The sequence below is a fragment of the Callithrix jacchus genome, chromosome 14 (genome assembly GCF_049354715.1).
Source record: "Callithrix jacchus isolate 240 chromosome 14, calJac240_pri, whole genome shotgun sequence".
NCBI lineage: Eukaryota > Metazoa > Chordata > Mammalia > Primates > Cebidae > Callithrix > Callithrix jacchus.
The window spans coordinates 89,051,342-89,070,322 of NC_133515.1; the positions used below are offsets into that span (position 1 = coordinate 89,051,342).

At 56.9% G+C, this 18,981-nt stretch overlaps 1 protein-coding gene across 2 annotated transcripts; it reads left to right on the plus strand.

Annotated features, from left to right (window-relative positions):
• Nucleotides 1-450: 450 nt before the first annotated feature.
• On the plus strand, nt 451-18,388 carry GAREM2 (GRB2 associated regulator of MAPK1 subtype 2). Of its 2 annotated transcripts, none has more exons than XM_035272961.3 (6): nt 451-695; nt 3,494-3,634; nt 10,637-10,767; nt 13,024-14,070; nt 14,957-15,126; nt 15,976-18,388. In XM_035272961.3, exons 1-6 carry the CDS (start codon nt 584-586, stop codon nt 17,000-17,002), a joined length of 2,628 nt encoding a protein of 875 aa, XP_035128852.2. In that variant the 5' UTR covers nt 451-583; the 3' UTR covers nt 17,003-18,388. The 2 variants fall into 2 exon arrangements, with proteins under 2 accessions (XP_035128852.2, XP_078205843.1); XM_078349717.1 differs by lacking the exon at nt 451-695 and adding an exon at nt 1,944-1,964.
• The last annotated feature ends 593 nt before the right edge of the window (nt 18,389-18,981 follow it).

An 18,981-nucleotide genomic window follows, 5' to 3' on the forward strand; every position in this document is an offset into this window, starting at 1 on the left:
GCCGGCACGAGGGGGCGCGGCGGGGCTCGGACACGCCCAGCCAGGAGGAAGAGGCCGAGCCCGCGCCGACCCCGCAGATGCAGCTCGGGTCTTCCTTGTCCCTCCAGGCGCCTTCGCAGGGGTCCTCCATCAGCCGCGGTCACCTGGGCGCGGGGGAGCTGGCCGGAGGGGAGGCAAGGCTTGGCGGAGAACCCGGGCCCGGGGAGCGTGGCGGGGGCGGGCTGACGGAGCGTGGGTCAGGGGGCCGGGGGTCCCAGAAGGGGGCGCGGGGCGGGGGTCCAAGGAAGGAGGCGGGGCCTGGCGGACAGGGCTAGGGGTGGGGGTCCGGGAGCGAGGGTCCAGGGGCGAGTCCGGGTCCAGGCGGACAGAGCAGGGGGCGGGGCCCGGGAGGGGGCGGATCCCGGGGGCGGGGCCGGGGTCGGCGCCCCGCTGGAAGGCCGGCCACGTGACGCCCGCGGCCCGGCGGGGCTGCCAGGCGGCGAGCACCGCGGCGGCCCCCGGAGGTGGTGGCGGGCACGGGAGCCTGGGCCGCGCGGGACTGACCGTCGGGGCCCCGGGACGGCGGCCCCGGGGCGCCCATGCCATGGAGAAGCTGGCGGCCGGGCTGGCCGGCCTGCGCTGGAGCATGGGCGCCTTCCCGCTCGACCTCATCGTCAGCCGCTGCCGCCTGCCCACGCTCGCCTGCCTTGGGCCAGGTACCGGGGTCGCTGGGGATGGGGACCGGGGTCCGCAGGGAAATTGCGGGCTCTCCAGGCACCGGCCAGCGGGATGGATCGTGAGGAGGGTGCGGCTCCTGCGCCCTCCCAGCTCCCGGGCGCTGGCCCCGAGCGGTTCCTGGCGCGCCTCTCGGGAGACGCGGGGCCCACCCGCCAGGTCCTCCTCCTGGGCCCCGCGGACAGGCACAGGCACAGACTCTGGGGACAGGGCCAGGGTCAGAGTTTTCCGGCCCAGTTGGAGTCCGGGAAGGGGCCCAGCCCCTGCTCCCGCCCCGTCGGTGTCCCCCTTTCCCTCGCTGCCCCTGGGCCCCCGGCACCAGCCGCGCCCCCTCGCTCCCTTTGTCCCCAGCCTCTAACCTCTGTCCTCTCTCATCCCTGGACCCAGACTCCGTCTTCCCACTACCGCCACCACCAGTCCCGCTCCGCCCCTCTGGGGACCCTTCTCGCACCTCCTTTCGCGTCTTGGGGATTAGCCTTGGGTCCTGGGGTGGGCAGGCCACCTTCGGGAGAGGCCCGCGGGAGCCGGGTCTGCCGCCTGGCGTGACCCCCAACCCCCGATCCTCCCCCTAATCCTGTCCCACTTCTTAATAGAACCTGGGGTCCCCGGCCGCACTGCTGATGGAACTACGCCTGGGGGCCCGAGAGGGGACGGTCGGAGGCTGCATGGATCGAGGGAACCGTCTGGGGGGAGAGGAGGGCTGCTTGGTTGGGGGAGGGGCGGGAGCCGGGGCTGGCAGCCAGGCCGGGAGTTTTGTGTGTGAGAAGAATAGGGGTTTGGCCCGCGTTGGCACACTCACTTCCCTGAATGCTAATGGGGCCCGCAGCCGCAGGCTCCTCTCCTCCCTGCGGGGCCGGCAGCCCCTCCCGGCTGAGGCCAGGAGTGGGCACAGTGGGCGTCAGCTGTCCCCGGAGCAGGCTCAAGGGGGAGCATCGGCGCCCCGGCCCGACGGCCAGCGTCTGGTTCTCTGGCTCGCGGCTGGGTGGTCCAAGTGTGGTCCTGTGTCCTCCTGTCAATGGGGGACGCTGCCCTGGGGTCTTCCGGCCACTTCCCACACATCTTTTTTGGCATCTTCCCTTTCTGAGCTCCTCGGTCTGGGTAGGGCCTCCTTTGGGCTCGGCTAACACCTGGCGCCAGCCCTGTCTTATAATGGCCAGTTTATTGTCTTCCCACCTGGCTGTGGGCTCCTTGAGACCCACAAGGGTATCCTTGCCCAATAAAGATTATGGATTGAATAAATGAATGAATGGGTAAGTGAATGAACAACTGGTGCGATGGCACTCCCCCCACCCCCATCTGTTGTGTGTGACAGTGTGTGGCTATGGCTGAGTCACCTTAAGAGTGTGAATATGTGGTCAAAATTGAATGGCCTTAAAGGGTAGGTGCCTGCGTGCCTGTGCATTTGGGAGGGGCCCCTTGGCCTGAGACTGAGTTGTGTCGTTTCGGTGACAAGCATCTGTCACTGTGGGCTATTGTGGTTCAGCTGTTGGTGGTCGTGAGCCCTGGTTACTGGTGTGTGCCTGTGTGGCTGTGGAAGATGGGGCTGGGAGCTAGGACAGCTCTCAAAGCAGGGAGCAGAGTTGGAGGAGAGCTTCCTGTGCCCCCAGAGGTGAGGATGTGCAGAGGAAGGCTCAGACAACACCTCCAACACACACATAGTGGGAGCCAAGCCCTTGAACTGTTCCCCACCCTGCCACACCCCCCCCCCCCCAAGTACACACTTTATGGAAACCACAGCGTCATAGTAAACCATTTCCCATTTGATTGGCAGAAATTTCCTAAGTTGTGCCTGAAGGAGCAAGGAAGGAGGTGCTCCCCGCCCCCACCCTCCCCACCAGCTGCAGCCAGGACTCGGCCTCTTCTGCCTCCTGGAAGCTGGGCTGCCCCTCCTGCTCCCCTGGAAACCGTTGCTGGGGTTGGAGCCTCCAGGCCCAGACCCCTCCTAACACCTCTGCCAACTCCCAACACCTCTGCCCCAGAGCAGCTTCCCCCAGGCCCCAGGACTGGGCCTCTCACTCCTGCCTTTTAAACCTGCTCTCCCAACTCCTCCAACATCTCACCCCTCTGAGATGGGGTTGGGGTTTCTGGGGACTCCCTCCATCTCCTTCAGTGTCCCCTGAACAAGGCAGTGGGTAGAAAGGAAGGGCTGCCCTTGGGAGACTCAGTAATCAGCTGCTCTATGCCCTGTCATTCTCCTGACCCCAGCGACCTGTGGTTCTTGGGGAGCTCTCACAGCTGGGACCTGTAAGAGACAGTCCCCTCTGGGCCCTCTCTGCTGCCCCAACAGGGCCCTTCTCTAGCATCATCTGCTCATTAAAGTCTCCCTTCAGCCCCCACACTGCAACCCCCAGCCAGAGCCTGCTGCTGCCCTCTAAGTCCCCAGGCATGCTCCAGGCAGGGCCTCAAACTTGCCTAGTTCTGCCACATCTCTGCACACCTCCTCAGGGATCTAAGGGCTCTTGGCGGCAGAGGCTGTCTGGGCTTATCCGTGGAGAGCTCCCTGCCCCAGCACAGAGCTAGGGACAGCAGGCATTCCAGCCACTGATGAATGAGGGGCCCTGTCGGGAGTCACAGCCTGAGAGGCTCAGAGCCAGACCCACAGCCCCAGGCCCCAGCTGGCAGCCCGCCTGTCCCTTGAGCTTTGCTGACCTGGACAGGGATCATGGGGAGCTGTCCCTGTGGGGGGAATGGTCTTGGTGGGGAGGTCACCCTGTCCTTTTTGCCCTGCTAACGTCCTGTCTTCCTTCCCCTCCTCCTCTGTCCTCCTCTCCCCTCCAAGGGGAGTACGCTGAGGGCGTCAGTGAGCGAGACATCCTGCTCATCCACTCCTGCCGCCAGTGGACCACGGTGACAGCTCATACCCTGGAGGAAGGCCACTACGTCATTGGGCCCAAGATCGACATCCCCCTGCAGTACCCAGGTGTGTCCAGCCAGGGAAAGCTGTCATAAAGCCTGTGGGGCTGTAGCGAGGCGGTGATTAGGGTTAGGTTGGAGTCAGGGCCCAGCAGTTTTCATCTGTTTTGTGGAGCCCTGGGTTTTAGAGAGGTAGCTCACAGGTTTTTGGATCCTCATTTTATTTTAAAGTAGATTTGAAACTAATGATTAAAAATACCCACACTCGGCAGGGCACAGCAGCTCATGCTTATAATCCCAGCACTTTGAGAGGCCAAGGCAGGCAGATCACAAGATCAGGAGTTTGAGACCAGCCTGGCCAATATGGTGAAACCCTGTTTCTACTAAAAAATTCAAAGATTAGCTGGGTGTGGTGGTGCACACCTGTAGTCCCAGCTACTCGGGAGGCTGAGGCAGGAGAACCACATGAACCCAGGAGGCAGAGGTTGCAGTGAGCCTAGATCGTGCCACTGCACTCCAGCCTGGGCAACAGAGTAAGAATCTGTCTCAAAAAAGAAAATACCCACACTCTTAAATCACTATGAGTCAGAGCTTAAACCTAATCAGAGGCCTTCTGTGTGTACCTTCAGCTGCCACAGTAACCCTGTTTTGTGAGACCCTTCAAGAGAACATGTCCTGCCAGGACCTTTTCAGTTCTGCAACCAAATGCTGCAGAAACCAAGGAGTGCCCAGGTTATGACATGGCTGCACCTGTCCACGCCAATCCTGTTTTCCCAATTTTTGTGTTAAACCTATTGTTTCCTATGGTTGACTTTATAAGTGAATGTTAAAATTTTTAGACTTTCTCAGATTATGCTAATGGACTGTCTTTATTAGTTTTATATGTGATGTTGACATATAATAAGATTTTGTTTGAAGAAAGGATTCTGTTTTTACTGCCAAAAAAGGAAGTATAGTCCCTTCATTTTACGGATGATGAAATGGAGGGCTTGGAGGGGAGGTGACTTGCCCAGTGTCACACAGTTAGGAAAGGACAGGCATGGCCGGTTCCAGGTATCTCGACTGACGGCTGGCGTCCGAGGCACCACACCAGGAGCGTGTGCTTGCTGTGCCCTGTGTGGGAGGGATGGGAGTCTGGTGGCCCCATCCCAGAGACATCCCTGTGTGAGCCCCAGCTCCCACAGCTGCCGTGTGTTAAGCATAAGCTGCATTTCATACGCTGAGCCGAACATGTTTGTCATTTCATCCTCATGGCAACCTTGTGAGAAAGTCTTATCAACTCCATTTAACTCACCAGGAAACAGAGGCTCCAGGAGTTTCAGTGGGTTGCCTAGTGCTGTGGTTTTGTTTGTTTGTTTGTTTGTTTGTTTTTAGAGATAGTCTCCTTATGTTGCTTAGGATGGCCTTGAACTCCTGGTCTCAGTCAAGCCTCCTGCCTCAGCCTCCCAGAGGGCTGGGACTATAGGTGTGATCCACTGCGCCAGGCTCAGCTCTGTGTGTGTGTGTGTGTATTTTGAGATGGAGTCTTGCTCTGTTATCCAGGCTGGAGTGCAGAAGCACCATATTGGCTCACTGCAACCTCCGCCTCCCAGGCTCAGGCGATTGCCCTGCCTCAGCCTACTGAGTAGCTGGGATTACAGGCACCTGCCACCATGCTTGGCTAACTTTTGTATTTTCAGTAGAGACAGAGTTTCACCATGTTGGCCAGACTGGTCTCAAACTCCTGACCTCAAGTGGTGGTCCGCTCGCCTCAGCCTCCCAAAGTGCTGAGATAACAGGTGTGAGCCACCACGCCCAGCCCAGTTCTGTGTTTTTAACTGCTGTGTCCAGCTGCTCCCAACAACCCCCTCACCAAGGCTGGGAAGCCTTTGAGCCGGGAAGGCCCTGCCGCTTTCTCACAGGTACCCCTTCCCCCTCTGGCCCTGGGTCCCCCTGAGCAGGTGAACAGGACTGAGCCCTTTACAGAGGCTTTTGCCTTTTACAACCTGTGAAGTTGGTACCCACCCAACCCCTTAAAAGATGTGGAAACTCATCTCAGGTGTCTTTCTGACCTGGGGTTCTGTCTTGGGCTTGAAGCTCACTGCCAGCCTGCTCAAGATAGAAATTTCACAGCTTGGTTCAGGTCTTCTTGGGATTACAAAAAAAGCAAAGGTTGCCTGAGCAGTGGCTCGTATATGTAATCCCAGTGCTTTAGGAGGCTGAGGCAGGAGGATCCTTGAGGCCAGGAGTTCCAGGCCAGCTTGGGCAATATAGCGAGAACTGTTCTGTACAAACAAAAACAAACAAATTAGCTACGTGTGGTGGCGCAGGCCTGCAGTCTGGCTACTGGGGAGGCCGAGCCAGATGGGGGATCCCTTTAGTCCAGGAGTCTGAGGCTGCAGTGAGCTATGATGGTGCCATTACACTCCAGCCTGGGAGACAGAGCAAGACCATGTTTCTAAAATAAATAAATAAAAATTAAAAATTGAAAAGAATAAAAAGAAAGGATGGGAAAATCCCTCACTGAAAAAAATGTGACTTTAGGGACACTTCATTTTGGTTGTGTCATTAACACTCTGGGAAGCTGAGGCACAGTCTCCCAGGGAACCGTGGGTCCGGGGCTCCTGGCTCTTTCTCTCATCTCTCTGGCGTCCCAGCCTATCTGTGTACGGTGGTGGTCTTGGGGGGGCCCAGCCCCATCTTTTCGCGGGGCTGCTGCTGTCAGCCCGCACGGGGGAGGGGAGGCAGAGGCCCTTAGGAGGGTGCTGGCCGGCGGGTTAACGAGGAGGCGCGCTGAGTGCACGGCTGGGTTCCACGCTGATTTCTCCTAATGAATTAATAATGGCGTTGGGCAGGCGGGGGCGGCCGGCTGCGGACCACGGAGAGAGCCGCGGGGAAGGCTGGGGAGGGAGGAGGACGGCGCCTGGCCTGGCATGGGGTGGGGTTGGGGCGCACTGCCGGGTGACCGGGTCTCCAAGCAGCGCTCTGTTCCAGGAGTCCGGGAGACCTGGCCTGGTCCCTGTTGTCCCCAGCAGCCCCGCGGGAGGGGCCAGGCGTCTTCCCGGAGCGCGGTGCCACTGCCCCAGTGTTGGCCTTGTTTCCTCCTCAGCACTTGGCAGATGCGCCTGTGGGCCAACTAGGATGTTTCCATTTTACAGATGGGAAAACCGAAGCCCAGAGACATTAAATAATTTGCCCAAGGTCACATAGCTGGTGGCAGGGTGGGATTCAGCCAGATCTGTCGCACTCCGAAGCCTGAGCTTTCACCCACGTTCTTTACTGAGTATGTGCTGTGGAGCAGGCGTGGAGAAGAGCGGTCAGCAGGCCCCTGCCGCAGCCCTTAGGTGCTTGGGGCTAGAAGGGAGGAGCGAGGCAGCAGTGTGCTCTGACGGCAAGGACAAGGAGGAGGGGCAGGCCAGGATGGGGCAGGTCCCTAGAGCCGTGAGGTACCTCAGGTCCCACATAGGAGGAGGCAGGAGAGGAAGCTGCTCCTGGCTGGCGGGGAGGAAAAGGCTTCCAGGGTCCAGAGTATCACTCCCTGGAGAGCTCCCTTCCTTCCTCCCACAGTAATGACCGGTGCTGGGCTTCAGGCTGCCGCGGAGGGGGATGGTGCTGGATGCCATGGTTACATCGATCTTCCCTGACACATCCTCCCCCAGCTCCAGCCCTGACTTGGCTCCAGATCTCCCCACAGGGGGCAGTGGGCATTGCTCCCTGCCTGGCTACTTGTGGTTGGGGCAGGGGCAGGGGTGGAGGGTTGTGTGTGGACTTCAGGGAGGAGGCAGGGGGAGGGAGGGGAGCTACTCAGTGCCTGCAGTTCCTGCTTCTCAAGTCCTAGACCCCTGCTCCTTGCCTGCCCACCTCCCCGGTTTTTCCCTGTTGCCTTCTAGGGCTGTGGCACTTCAGAGGCCTCTTCCCAGGAGGGTCCCAGGGCAGTGAGGGCAGGCCTGGGGGCTCCCCCGCCAGCGTTCTCCTGGCCATTTCCCCTTGTTCTGGGCCCTCATTTCTTTCCGTGCTCTGTGATAATGCTTCAGGCTCTGCCCTCTACTCCTCTTACCCTGCATCATCTGGGTCTCTCGCTGGGTTTGGGGGTCTCCGGGAAGCCCCGCACTGCATGCACTATTGTGTGTGTGTTCATGCTAGGAGCACAGTGTGGGCATTTTTCTGGGATGAACATCCCCTCTGCTGTTCCTCTTCCCTGAGTCATCTCACCTGCCTCACAGCCAAGACTGCCACCTGTGGGCTGGTGACCAGATGTCCCCAAGTTCTGCACACACACTGGTGGCACCCACCCTGGAGTACCACCTGAAGGTCCCTTCCTTGGCCTCTCCAGGATCTGCCTTGGCCCCACAACATGTTCCTTCTGGGTTCCCAGTTTTGGTTAACAGCTCTGCTATCTCCTTTTTTTTTTTTTTTTAGACAGAGTCTTTCTCTGTTGCCCAGGTTGGAGTGTAGTGGTGTGATCTCGGCTCACTGCAACCTCCGTCTCCCAGGTTCAAGTGATTCTCCCGCCTCAGCCTCCCAAGTAGCTGGGACTACAAGTGTGTGCCACCACATCTGGATAGTTTTTGTATTTTTAGTAGAGTTGGGGATTTACCATATCGGCTAGGCTGGTCTCGAACTGCTGACCTCAAGTGATCCACCCACTTCGGCCTCCCTAAGTACTGGGATTACAAGCATGAGCCACCACGGCCAGCCGCCATCTCTATTTCTGACCAGGTTGGTGGCCTGAGTACATCATCCTGAGTTCCTTCCTTCCCCACCTTCCCCTCATTCAGTCACCCAAGCCTGCTGGGTGTCCCTTCCTAGTAGCTCTTGGTCTGTTTCTGCTGTTCCCTAGCTCTTCTCCAGAACCCCTTACTGGTTCATTTACCTGACTGGTCTCCTGGTTATTTTAATAGAGCTCAACCTGGATCTTGGTATTTCTTTGCTCAGAGCACTCCAGTGGGTCTCATTTTGTACATAATGAAGTCTTACCACTTTAGCAAGGCAGTCAGAGCCTTTCAAATCCCAGTTGCTGTCTGCATCCCCTTGTGTCCTCCCTCTCCCTAAGTCCTTCCCTGCAGGCACTCACCATTTGGGGCAGGTGGTCTGCTTTTGTGTCTCTTTGTCTTTGTTCACGTTGTTTCTTCCACAGGGGCAGGGACAGGGGCTCAGAATGCCCATTCTGTGAATTCCCTTTTTTTTCTTTTCTTTTTTTTTTTTTTTAGACGGAATCTCACTCTTTTGCCCAGGCTGGACTGTAGTGACACGATCTCGGCTTACCACAACCTCCACCTCCCGGGTTCAAGTGAATCTCCTGCCTCAGTCTCCCGAGTAGCTGGGACTATGGGTGTGTGCTACTATGCCTGGCTAATTTTTTGTATTTTTAGTAGAGATGGGGTTTCACTGTGTTGGCCAGGCTGGTCTTGAATGCCTGACCTTGTGATCCACCTGCCTCAGCCTCCCAAAATGCTGGGATTACAGGTGTGAGCCACTGTTCCCAGCCGATGAATTCCCTTTCATTCTTAAGGTGCAGCTCAGTGATCCTCTGAGATTCCACCAGACAGGTTTCCCCTACCCAGCGGTCTTCTGACTTTTGTCACAAGTCTATTGTAGCACTTATCACATCCTGTCATCACTGGGTACTCATTGTCTCACTCACTCTATCTGGATTTCTTCAAGGGCAGACTGTATTTAACACAGATTTATACCCTCTGTGTGGCCTACCATTGTGGCTGACATATAGTGAGTGCTCCTTCAGTGTCTGTACAATAATTAAATGAATGAATTGTGACAGAAGTAACTACCGAGGGGCCTTCAGAACCTAAAGAAGGCCCAGTACAGTGGCTCACACCTGTAATCCCAGCACTTTGGGAGGCCACAGCAGGAGGATCGCTTGAGCCCAGGAGTTCGAGACCAGCCTGGACAACATAATGAGATCTCATCTCTAATAAAAATAAAAAATTAGCTGGGCATGGTAGCACATGCCTGTGGTACCAGCTACTTGAGAGGCTGAGGCAGGAGGATCCCTTGAGCCCAGAAGATCGAAGCTGCAGTGAGTCGTGATCATGCCACTGTATTCCAGCCTGGGTGACAGAGCTAGACCCTGTCTAAAAAAACAAAAACACCCAGAGGCTAAAGAGTCACCTTGTCTTCTCTAGACCTGTTGTTCCCTCACCTATTCACGACTCTTCCTGCTATAAAAAGCCTGAGGGGAGGCCAGCCATCTGATGCCAGGCATTCAGAGCTTGTCTCTGTGCTCATGTGAGTGTGCATATAAAAGGTGTATGGCCAGTGAGGTGAGATAGCTTATGCAGGGATGTCAGCTTCACAGACTGGCGTCACTTCCTTAAAGTCTGTGTCTTCTAGGGGCATGTGCTGAGCTTGGCAAAGCACACAGCCCCAAACTGCAGGTTGGGAAGGCCTCCTCTCAGGGAGGTGGCTTTGCTGGGTTCAGGTCAGAGCCTGTGGGACAGTAAGATTGGATATTGGACCAGGGCAGGGTGTGGGAACAGAGCTGGGGTCAGAGTGGCTCTCCCAGGGCCTTCAAGGCCTGGGCCAGGCCCTGCTCTGTCCAGTGCCATCTCCATGTGGATCAGCAGCTCAGGGCGGATGCAAAGGATGCCAGATCCAGGCAGGACCCACGATCATCTGTCCCCACCCCTTCAGATGAGGACCCAGAGGCCCAGAGAGGGAAAGGAACTCTGATGGCAAGTCAGAGGTCAGGCTGGGACTGAGTGAGGAGCCAGCATCCCAGTGCCACACTGATAGTTTATCAGAGGACAGCTCTGGGTCCACATGTTTGGGGCTATTTGCAGTCAAGTTTCTCTGGGCAGGCAGCCGTTAGCCTCACTGCACACCCACAGGCTCTCTATTGGGTGAGGGCTGAGCTGTAGTTGCTAGGGATCTGTGCTCACCTCGTTGAGGTTGGAGCCAGATGACCAGCCCCCTTCAGCCCATGCCAGTGGAAACCTGCCCTTTGGCCCTCCTGAGTTCCCAAGGGGCTGGCTGAGATTGTGGTAGCCGGGGACCATGAAGGCTCCTGGGATGCAGGTGAGATTCCCAGCAGGCAGGCCCACTCCAGCAACTTTCATCACCCCCTATGAAGGGAAGTTCAAGCTCCTGGAGCAGGCCCGGGATGTGCGGGAGCCGGTGAGGTACTTCAGCAGCGTGGAGGAGGTGGCCAGCGTCTTCCCCGACCGCATCTTCGTGATGGAAGCTATCACCTTCAGTGTCAAGGTCAGTCATTCCCTCACCAGGTCTGGGGTCCCCACTCTTACTCCTTGCTTCAGGGGCAGCCCTGACCCTGGTTGGAAGGTTGCCCTGGTTGGAAGTTTGCCCTCAGGATCCAAGAAGGAGAGTGGCTTCTGGGGACCCCTTGGGGGCCTTCAGCACAATTAAGCCATGTCAGAAGAGTGGGGAATAGGAACCCCTGGGCTAAAGGACTTCCTGTGAAAAGTGGAGCAGGAGGGGGTGTCTGGAAGGGTCATGTCCTGACTTGGAGACTTTTCAGGACAGCCTATCCCTAGCTGCCCCAGCACCCACTTGTAGAGGTGGTGGTTGTGGCATGCAGTGCAAATAAGTCCCTGTAGTGGGGTTGGAGCAGTGGTTCATGCCTGTAATCCCAACACTTTGGGAGGCTGAGGATAGAGGATCGATTGAGGCCAGGAGTTTGAGACCAGCCTGGGCAATGTGGAGAGATTCTGTCTCTAGAAAAAATTAGCTGGGCATGGTGGTCATCTGTAGTCCTAGCTATTTGGGAGGCTGAGGCAGGAGGACTGCTGCCAGGAGTTTGAGGCTGTATTGAGCTGTGAATGTGCCACTGCCCTCTAGCCCGGATGACAGAGCAAGACCCTGTCTCTTAAAAAAAAAAAAAGAACATAAAACAGGCTGGGCACGGTGGTTCACACCTGTAATCCCAGCATTTTGGGAGGCCAAGGTGGGCAGCTTACAAGGTCAGGACTTTGAGACCAGCCTGACTAACATGGTGAAAGCCCATCTCTACTAAAAATAGAAAACCTTAGCCAGGCGTGGTGGCATGCACCTGTAATCACAGCTACTCAGGAGGCTGAGGCAAGAGAATCGCTTGTACCTGAGAGGCAGAGGTTGCGGTGAGCACCACTGCACTCCAGCCTGGATGACAGAGTGACTCTGTCCCTCCCTGTCAAAAGAACTAAAAACAGTCCCTGCTGTGTACAGATAGAGCTATTCTGTTTACAAACCGTTTTCTTTTCTTTTTTTTTTTTTTTTTGAGACAGAGTCTTGCTCTGTCGCCCAGGCTAGAGTGCAGTGGCACAATCTCAGCTCACCAGAACCTCTGCCTCCTGGATTCAAGCGATTCTCCTACCTTAGCCTCCTGAGTAGCTGGGATTATAGGCGCCCACCACCATGCCTGGCTAATTTCTATTTTTTTTTTTTACTATAAAGACACATGCACACATATGTTTATTGCAGCACTATTTACAAGAGCAAAGACATGGAACCAATCCAAATACCCATCAATAATAGACTGCATAAAGAAAAGATGGCACATACACACCTTGAAATATCATGTAGCAATAAAAAGGAATGAGATCATGTCCTTTTCAGGAACATGTATGAAGCTGGAAGCCATCATCCTCAGAAAACTAACACAGGAACAGAAAGCCAAACATCATATGTTCTCACCCATATGAGAACACATGGACACAGGGAGGGGAACAACAAACATGAGGGGCTCTCAAAGCAGGGGGATATGGGGAAAAACAAATAGCTACTGCGTGTGGAGCTTCAAACCCAGATGACAGGTTGATAGGTGCAGCTGTCCACCATGGCACATGTATACCTAGGTAACAAACTTGTAGTTCTGCACATGCATCCCCGAACTTAAAAATAAACTGTTTCACATTCTTCACATTTGTATTTGTAATTTTTGTATTTTTCTTTAGCTGAGACAGGTTTCACCATGTTGGCCAGGCTGGTCTCAAACTCCTGACCTCAGGTGATCCACCTGCCTTGGCCTTCCAAAGTGCTGGAATTACAGGTGTGAGCCACTGCGCTCGGCCCCCTTTTATCCATCAATTCATTTGTCCTGGCTTAGCATTGTCGGATGGGTAGAGAATTATGATCGTCCAAGTGATAAAGACAATGATAATAAAAGTCGCCATTTACTGAATACTTTAAAAATACCTTGCTGATCCAAGCAGTGGGGAAGAAAAGAAAAGAAAAATATGTCACAGCACATAGTCTTTTTAATCCTACATCAGTTCTTCGAAGTAAGAGTTACCAGATATGGCTGCTAAGGCATGGAGGAGCAACGCATTTAAGGTGGCACAGCTGCTAGTGGTCTCTCCAGGATGAACGTGGATTTCCTGGCCTGCAGCCCAACGCTTTCCACCTGGTCCGAGTCCCGAGGACGGAAGAGGAAGGCTGCTTCCCTTTCCAGTCCCTGGGCGCTGGCCGCGAGGCTTTCCCTGGGGCCTGGCTAAGGCCCTGCCCTGTTTCTGGGATCCCCAGGTGGTGTCGGGCGAGTTCAGCGAGGACAGCGAGGTGTACAACTTCACGCTGCATGCGGGCGACGAGCTCACTCTCATGGGCCAGGCGGAGATCCTGTGCGCCAAGACCACCAAGGAGCGCTCGCGCTTCACCACCCTCCTGCGCAAGCTGGGCCGTGCCGGGGCGCTGGCCGGAGTGGGCGGCGGCGGCGGCCCGGGGGGCGCGGGGGCTGCGGGAGGCGGCGGCGGTGGTGGCGCCAGGTCGGTCAAAGGCAAGATGCCCTGCCTCATCTGCATGAACCACCGCACCAACGAGAGCCTGAGCCTGCCCTTCCAGTGCCAGGGCCGCTTCAGCACCCGCAGTCCGCTGGAGCTGCAGATGCAGGAGGGCGAGCACACGGTGCGCGCCATCATCGAGCGCGTGCGGCTGCCGGTGAACGTGCTGGTGCCCAGCCGGCCGCCGCGCAACCCCTACGACCTACACCCGGTGCGGGAGGGCCACTGCTACAAGCTGGTGAGCATCATCTCCAAGACGGTGGTGCTGGGGCTGGCGCTGCGCCGCGAGGGCCCGGCGCCGCTGCACTTCCTGCTGCTCACGGACACGCCGCGCTTCGCGCTGCCGCAGGGCCTGCTGGCCGGGGACCCGCGCGTCGAGCGCCTGGTACGCGACAGCGCCTCCTACTGCCGCGAGCGCTTCGACCCCGACGAGTACTCCACGGCCGTGCGCGAGGCACCCGCCGAGCTCGCCGAAGACTGCGCCAGCCCGCGCCGCGCGCGCCTCTGTTTGCCCGCGCCGCGCGCTCCCGGGCTCGCCCGCGCCCCCGGCCCGCTAGCGCCCGCGCCCGCAGGGGACGGCGACAAGGAGTACGTGAGCCCAGACTGGGCCGCCTCGCCCGAGCCCGCCGCACCGCCCGCCGAGATCCCCTACGAGGAGCTGTGGGCGCACCAGGGGCCCGATGGCCTCGCCCGGCCGACCCCAGGGCCCGACCTCATCTCCTTCGGGGCCGTCGGACCGCGGCGTCGGGAGCCCGAGGCGCCGCCGCCTCCCGTCCCTCCCAAATCCGAGGCGGTGAGTGAGCGCACTGGGGGCCGAGGCCCGGGCCCAGCCAGGGCCCAAAGCCCGTTTTTCCAAAGACCCCGGTCCCGGAGTCAGTGGCAGAGGAGGTGGCGGGGTGGGGAAGGGGAGAAGGAAAGGGCAGAGACATGTCAGGCAAGAGCATTTGTAGTAAGGGGCACTGGGGAGGGCAGTGGCGGTGGAGCTGTGGGACAGAGATGCCTGTAGGTCCCCAGCCTCATTTGGGAGGAGCCTCGAAACACTGAACCCAGAAGGTTTCACAGAGCAGGGGTCCTTTAAGATGTCCCGTGAAAACAAGGCTCCTTGGCAACATAAGCTTTGAAATGCTGTGAATGATTCCCAGACCTTTCCCCTCCTCATGTTGGAGTCACGGAGCGTTGGTATATTAAAGGCTCTGAGAAGTCCTGCACTAAGGAAACCTGTTTATCAGAACATTTTCTTCCTGCCCATGACACCTGTCAGCATCCCATGGAGTCCTCTTTGGGGTACATGACCTGTATGGGAGGGATGCAGGTGGCAGACACTTCCTTCTCTCTGTCCCCTCGGTCTGCCTTTGTCCTCTGCTTTCTCTCCTTTTCCTTGAGGAGGGAGGTTTTACCCACCTCTGTATGCTTTTTCTTACATCCATAATGGATTTCCGAGGAACAGGAGGCTGTGCATGTTTTGGGACAGGGTGTGGGTGCATGAGGGAGGCTGGGGAGGCCAGGAAGGGTGGGCTGGGTGACTGGCTGGGTGAGCAGTTGGGGTGCCAGATAGCCTATTGGCAAAGTGGGGTAAGTGTCAGGCCCAGATGGCCCCCTTGCCCAGCTGCTTGGGAAGGGGAGGATAAGAAGTGCCAGCTGCCTGGAGACGAGGTGGTGTCACCGCCCTCTGCTTGTAGGTGAAGGAAGAGTGCCGCCTGCTCAACGCTCCTCCAGTGCCTCCCCGGGGTGGCAATGGCAGCGGCCGGCTCTCGGGAAGCCCCCCGGTTCCTCCTCGCTTCCCCAAGCTGCAGCCCGTACATTCCCCCAGCTCCAGCCTCTCCTACTACTCCTCTGGCCTCCAGGATGGGTGAGTCCCTGCCTTCCCTTGGTCCTGAGTTCTAAGGTAGATTGAGGCAGGGAAGGGTGAGGAGGGGGAGGACAGCGCTGAGGAAGAAGTCTTCAGGCCTGGGAGGTTCTGAGGGTGCAGGTCCCTGTGTAGTGGCTGAGGGAGAGACACCGCTGTTTTTGGGTGTCGGGGCCTGGGGCCCCGTGGCCGATTCTGCCCACTTCAGCTTCTTTCCTAAATGTTGAGGAATGGATGGGAGTGTTTCCCTGGTTCCCTCAAGGTGAGGACTCTGCTGCAGGATAGAGAGAGCTCCTTGCTGTTTTGCGATTTTTATTAAGTTCAGGCCGGGTACAGTGGCTTACGCCTGTAATCCGAGCACTTTGGGAGGTCGAGGCGGGTGAATCACTTGAGGTCAGGAGTTCAAGACCAGCCTGGCTAACATGGTGAAACTCCATTTCTACTAAAATACAAATAGTAAACGGGCATGGTAGTGTGTGCCTGTAAGCCCAGCTACTCGGGAGGCTGAAGCAGGAGAATCTCTTGAACCCGGGAGGTTGAGGTTGCAGTGAGCCAAGATCATGCCACTGTACTCCAGCCTGGGTGATAGAGTAAGACTCCATCTCAAAAAAAAAAAAAAAAAAAAAAAATTAAGTTCCATTCTGTTTCGTTTTTCCTTTGTGTTTTCTGACCTGGGTTGGGGGATGCTAGAAGGAAGAACAGGGCCATCCTGGAGAGTCTTGGGCCAGGGCCAGGGTGCAGGCCTGTGCTGCTGGGGTCACAGTGGTGCTTGGCTGTGTTGCATGTGTGACCCTCTTGGGTTTCCTCTCGCTCAGCCTCACCTGTCCTATGTGTGTCTATCTCTATCCACAGGGCAGGTTCCCGCAGTGGCAGTGGCTCCCCATCACCGGACACATACTCCCTCTATTGCTACCCTTGCACCTGGGGGGACTGCAAGGTGGGCGAGTCCTCTAGCCGCCCATCCCCTGGACCCCTACCCTCAACCACACAGCCCAGCCAGGCCTCCCGGACCCTCACAGAGCCTCTGAGCAGTCGAGCCGCCTCCCTCCTAGGGGTCGACAGCCCTGTCAAGACCTACCACAGTTGCCCGCCTCTATTCAAGCCCTCACATGCCCAGAAGCGCTTCGCTCCCTTTGGAGCTCTCAACCCTTTTTCTGGGCCTCCCTATCCCTCAGGCCCTTCAGCGGCCTCCTCTTCTGGGCCCACAACCACCTCAGGTCCTGTGGCTACCTCCAGCCCTCCATATTCCCCAGGCCCGGCCTCCCCAGGCCAGTCCTATTCGGCTGCTCCCCCGTCCTCCTGTGCCCCCTCTTCCTCCTCTTCTGAATGGCAGGAACCAGCCCTGGAGCCCTTTGATCCCTTTGAGCTGGGGCAGGGCAGCTCTCCAGAGCCTGAGCTGCTGTGCTCTCAGGAGCCCAGAGTGGTGGGGACACCTGGGCCTAGACCCCACCTTTCACCACTTGGCCCCCCCAAGACCTTTGAGCCTGAAGATTTGGTGCTGTGCCAGGTCCCCACCCCACTGTCACCAGCTGCTCTCCAGGGACCTGAGGCAGGAGGAGCACGACTTTTTCTCACCCAAGGGCGCCTAGAAGGGCCTCCTGCCAGTCCCCGGGATGGAGCCACAGGCTTTGGACTCCGGGATGCCTCCTCCTGGCAGCCCCCTGCTGACCTGTCTGCGCTCTCCCTGGAGGAGGTCTCTCGCAGTCTGCGTTTCATCGGGCTCTCAGAGGATGTGGTGAGCTTCTTTGCCCGAGAGCGCATTGATGGTAGCATCTTTGTGCAGCTCAGTGAGGACATCCTGGCAGATGACTTCCACCTCACCAAGCTGCAGGTCAAGAAGATCATGCAGTTCATCAAAGGCTGGAGGCCCAAGATCTGAACTGCCCAGCCAGAGCTGCACAGCTGGAATGCTGGCTCGGGGGCCCACAGGACAGAACTCTGGAGTGGCAGGTTTGCCTGCAGTTAGGATCTATTTTGAGACTGAGGCTGCTCGGCAGCTGAGTGAATCTAGGGAGATGCACGTGGAAATGTGGTCATCTGGGGTCAGACCCCTGCATGGGACAGCTTGCCTTTGAGTGTGCGAATACATGGGGAAGGTGAGGGGCCACCACTGTCCACCTGGGCCCTGTGAGGCATTTGCCATGATTCCCACAGCGAGGTCAAAAGCTGGCTTTCAGGGTAGACTAACACCTTCTCATGGCCAGCTACAGACCTTCACAAACGACTTGAACTGGTCAAGCCTGTAGGTTTAAAGACAAGAAGGTGGCCAATAATTTAAGCACAAATTTCCCAAGTGCCCACTCTCCTTTCTGCTCTGTGGGCTTTTGGCCTAAAGCTGCCCCAGAGTCTGGGTGTAGATTTGTGTGTCTGGGATGCCTTTCCTTTCCCCCTCTGCTCCAGTGCAATTGAGGGGACTGGCCCTGCACACAGGTGGGTCCTTTACCAGCCTGGACCATGGCACCTCAGAGGTTCCACCTCTGGGTCCTGGTTCATGGGTGACAGCTTTGGAAGAGCACAGCTCTCCTATTGACCCAGCCCACTTATTTGGTTAGGAAGCCAGACACGGCCCCGATGGCTCTAGCACCCTGGTTTCTGTTCTGACTTCACTGCAACTAGCCATCCAGCCATCAGGTGGGGTTCAGCCTCAATATACTGACTCCGTGGAAGAGCAGCTCAATTTAGGTCAGCTCCTCCTTGATTCTAGAAGCAAGTGGTAGTCAACCACCCCCAATTCTGCCAATCTCTTGCCCCCATCATTTGGCTGTGATGATGCTTGGTGTCTTTCCCTGGTTTTCTGTCGCTGGCACAGGAGGGTACAGTTGGGAGAGTGCTGTCCTGGAGCTCAGGCCTCCTGCCATTGTTCACGTGCTTCAGAGCAGGTCTTTATGCCCTTGAATCAACATGGGGATCTGCTTGGCACCCAGAGCTCTGGTCATGGTGTCCAACCACAACCCACCCCACCCCTGTGCCCTTCTCCATCTCACCCACCCACAACCACAGGGTGCCCACTAGTGTCAGGCCCAAGGTGCCAGCCTTCTTTCCTGCCTTACCTAGTCTACCTAGATATTTATTTCCTCCACTTTGTATCTTAAGAGTAGCTAAGCCATGCTGGGGTCCATGCTCCAGGCAGGCTGCCTCAGCTCAAAGAGAAGTGGTCAGAGAGCAGAGCATAGCACCTGCTATGTGGGGACATTTGGTTCTCTTGCAGATCATTTAATGAATCCTCGAGGACTAGTGAAATAAATCCTAGACTGCTGAAGAATAATACAAGTGGCATTCTGGGTGTCAACTGCTTTCTTCTTTTGAAAACAGGGCCATGGGGACCCATAGGCACAGTGTACATGCCTTCAGGCAGGAGAGGACTTTGGAATGATGTGTGCATGTGACCATTCGCATGTCTATGGAGGCAGCTGGTAGCAGCCTTCATTCCCTTCTACAAGGCTCTTGCCAGCCCCTCCCTACCCTGTAAGAACCCCCCTGTTCCTATTAGTTTCAACATAATTCACAACTACCTGGTGCTACTGAAGGGAAAGACCCAGGCTCAAAGCTCAGTGCCACCAGCCAGGGCCCAAGCTTAGCTTCCTGGATTGGCAAAATGCCAACTTCAGGCTCCCTCAGACCACATTTGGAAGCCTATTAACAGCTTTGGTACAAGGGATCGGCTCTACTCTCACTGGTCATCTGAAAATTCCAACTCAGAGGTGACTTGCTTTTAGGATCTGCCTTCCTAGTGACCAAGCAGAGCCAGAGCTGAGCTTCCTGCCTGCCAGTCTCAGCTACAGAGCTGGGACCAGGGACATATTTGAAGTACTCGCAACTGAAGCAGAGGCAGGAGTAACTGGTAATATCTGACAGTTT